General features: G+C 46.7%; 1 protein-coding gene across 1 annotated transcript in view; it reads left to right on the top strand.

Moving 5' to 3' along the window:
* Positions 1-3,043, top strand: part of BHMG1 (basic helix-loop-helix and HMG box domain containing 1) — a 42,123-nt gene that overhangs the window by 6,903 nt on the left and 32,177 nt on the right. Inside the window, exon 3 of the mRNA XM_011975148.1 lies at positions 985-1,089. Coding sequence (XP_011830538.1) covers positions 985-1,089 — 105 coding nt within the window. The remainder of the gene's footprint in view (positions 1-984; positions 1,090-3,043) is intronic.

Genomic DNA, 3,043 nt, shown 5'->3' on the forward strand with positions numbered 1-3,043 from the left:
CTCGGCCTCCCAAAGTGCTGGGATTACAGGCTTGAGCCACCGCGCCCGGCCAGATCTTTTTTTTTTTTTTTTGAGATGGAGTCTCACTCTGTCGCCCAGGCTAGAGTGCAGTGGCGCGATCTTGGCTCACTGCAAGCTCCGTCTCCTGGGTTCACGCCATTCTCCTGCCTCAGCCTGCCCAGTAGCTGGAACTACAGGCGCCTGCCACCACGCCGGGCTAATTTTGTATTTTTAGTAGAGACGGGGTTTGACCGTGTTAGCCAGGATGGTCTCGATCTTCTGACCTCGTGATCCACCTGCCTCGGCCTCCCAAAGTGCTGGGATTACGGGCGTGAGCCACCACGCCCAGCCTATTGGATCATTTAAACAAAAAATTCAAGGGTGTCAGCCTCGGCTGGTTCCAGGATGGAGGTTAAATGATGTTGCCAGGAATCTGTTACTCTTGGTTCTGGTATTGTCTGCAATGGCTTCTGTCTCAAGCAGGTTGTCCCTTTGTTTTATTTATTTTATCTTATCGTTTGTTTGTTTGAGATGGAGTCTCGCTCTGTCGCCCAGGCTGGAGTGCAGTGGCGTGATAGCTCACTGCAACCTCCGCGTCCCGGGTTCAAGGGATTCTCCTGCCTCAGCCTCAGCCTCCTGAGTAGCTGAGATTACAGACATGTGCTACCAGGCCAGGCTAACTTTCTTGTAGTTTTAACGAAGATGGGGTTTCACCATGTTGGTCAGGCTGGTCTCAAACTCCTGACCTCAAATGATCTGCCTGCCTTGACCTCCCAAAGTGCTGGGATTACAAGCGTGAGTCTTCGTGCCTAGCTGCAGGTTGTCCCTTTGGAAGGGCAAGATGGTTCCCAGCAGCTCCAGGTCCATATCTTGCCAACTCCATATATCCAGAAGAGAAAGCCTCTAAGGTTGATGAACTCTGATTGGCCAAACCTAGGATTACCACTCCAACCCTGAACCAATCACTGTGACTATTCTTGGCAGAACCTTGGTTTTGTGCTCCCTAGTGGAAGGAGAAGATAAGGTCAGCCCCTCTGAACCACATGGACTGAGAATGGAGAAGAAATGGTTGCTCAAAGGAAAATTGAGGTACTGTTAACAGAAAAGGGGGGATTGGATGTTGGTCAAGCAAAAACAGCCCATTCATCAACACCTCTTACCCCTAAAATCCTTCTGACAAATGACTGTCCACCCGCTTTCTTTTTTTTTTTTTTCGAGACGGAGCTTCACTCTTGTTGCCCAAGCTGGAGTGCAATGGTGCAATCTCAGCTCACTGCAACTTCCACCTCCCGGGTTCAAGTGATTATGCTGCGTCAACCTCCCAAGTAGCTGGGATTACAGGTGTGTGCCATCACACCCAGCTACTTTTTTGTATTTTTATTTAAAACGGGGTTTCACCATGTTAGTCAGGCTGGTCTTGAACTCCTGACCTCAGGTGATCCTCCCGTCTCGGCCTTCCAAGGTGCTAGGACACAGGTCTGAGCCACCGCACCTGACACCACCCGCTTTCTTGAACTAACATTTCATGAACACTCCCTATGTACCAGGCACTATAAAAAACACCTTCCAGACAGGATCAAGGTTTTCCTAACCACCTCCATTTTGTAAAAGAGGAAGAAACAGGCACAGAGAAATGAAAGCAGTTGCCCAAAGTCACACAGCAAGTGGCGGAACTAGGATTGGAATCCCAGTGTTTCTGCTTCAAAAACTTGAGCTTATATATCAACCTTTATGCCACCTCCTGGGACTGTCCCCTGCTTTGTCCCACTTTGGGGCAGCTCTTACTCTTACATCCCTACACACTATTAAAACAAATGAAGGCCAGGCACGGTGGCTCATGCCTGTAATCCCAACACTTTGGGAGGCTGAGTCGGGTGGATCACGAGATCTGGAGATTGAGACCATCCTGGCCAATGTGGTGAAACCCCATCTCTACTAAAAATACAAAAAAAAAAAAAATAGCCAGGTGTGGTGGTACATGCCTGTAATCTCAGCTACTTGGGAGGCTGAGGCAGGAGAATCGCTTGAACCTGGGAGATGGAGGTTGCAATAGCCGAAATCATGCCACTGTACTCCAGCCTGGGCAACAAGGCGAGATTCCATCTCAATAACAGTAAAGTAACTAGGATATGTTCAGGTTGATTATCTCAGGGAAAAGGAAACTTGGGAATTAGTTTCATAGACCACTGCAGAAGTCTAAGAGGCTATCCCAAGACCTCTCAGTATTCATTAATTAAATAATTTTTTACTGAGTCGGGCGCAGTGGCTCATGCCTGTAATCCCAGCACTTTGGGAGGCCAAGGTGGGCGGATCACAAGGTCAGGAGTTAGAGACCAGTCTGGCCAACGTGGTGAAACCCTGTCTGTACTAAAAATACAAAAGTTAGGAGGCGTGGTGGCGGGCAACTGCTATCCCAGCTACTTGGGTTGCTGATGCAGGAGAATCGCTTGAACCCAGGAGGCGGAGCTGAGATCATGCCACTGCACTCCAGCCTGGGCAACAAGAGTGAGACTCCGTCTCGGGGGGGAGAAAAAAAGAAAAATATTAACAATTATGATTTATGATAGTATTAATATAAAGACAAGTATACTACAGATGGGGTGATATTTATTTTTTGTTCTAATTTAAAAGGAATTAGAATATTTTCATGAGCCCCTAAAAGTATCATGGGTTCTAAGCACTGTGCTTTCTGCATTTTATGGATCAATCAGCCTGGGATATAGCAATAAATAAAACAAAAATTCTTGTCCTGTGGGTAATCCCAGCTACTTGGGAGGCTGAGGTAGGAGAATCACTAGCCCAGGAGGTGGAGGTTGTGGTGAGCCAAGAACCCGCCACTACACTCCAGCCTGGGCAACAGAGCAAGACTCTGCCTCAAAAACAAACAAACAAATAAACAAACCAATTCTTGCCCTCTTGGAGTTCATATTTATAATTAATAAATAAATAATGAAAGAAATAAGATTTCACAGCCTGTACAATATAGAGAGACCCCGTCTCCACAAAAAAATTTATTTTAAAATTTATTTTATTTTATTTTATT

Source organism: Mandrillus leucophaeus, unplaced genomic scaffold (assembly GCF_000951045.1).
Source record: "Mandrillus leucophaeus isolate KB7577 unplaced genomic scaffold, Mleu.le_1.0 Scaffold151, whole genome shotgun sequence".
Taxonomy (NCBI): domain Eukaryota; kingdom Metazoa; phylum Chordata; class Mammalia; order Primates; family Cercopithecidae; genus Mandrillus; species Mandrillus leucophaeus.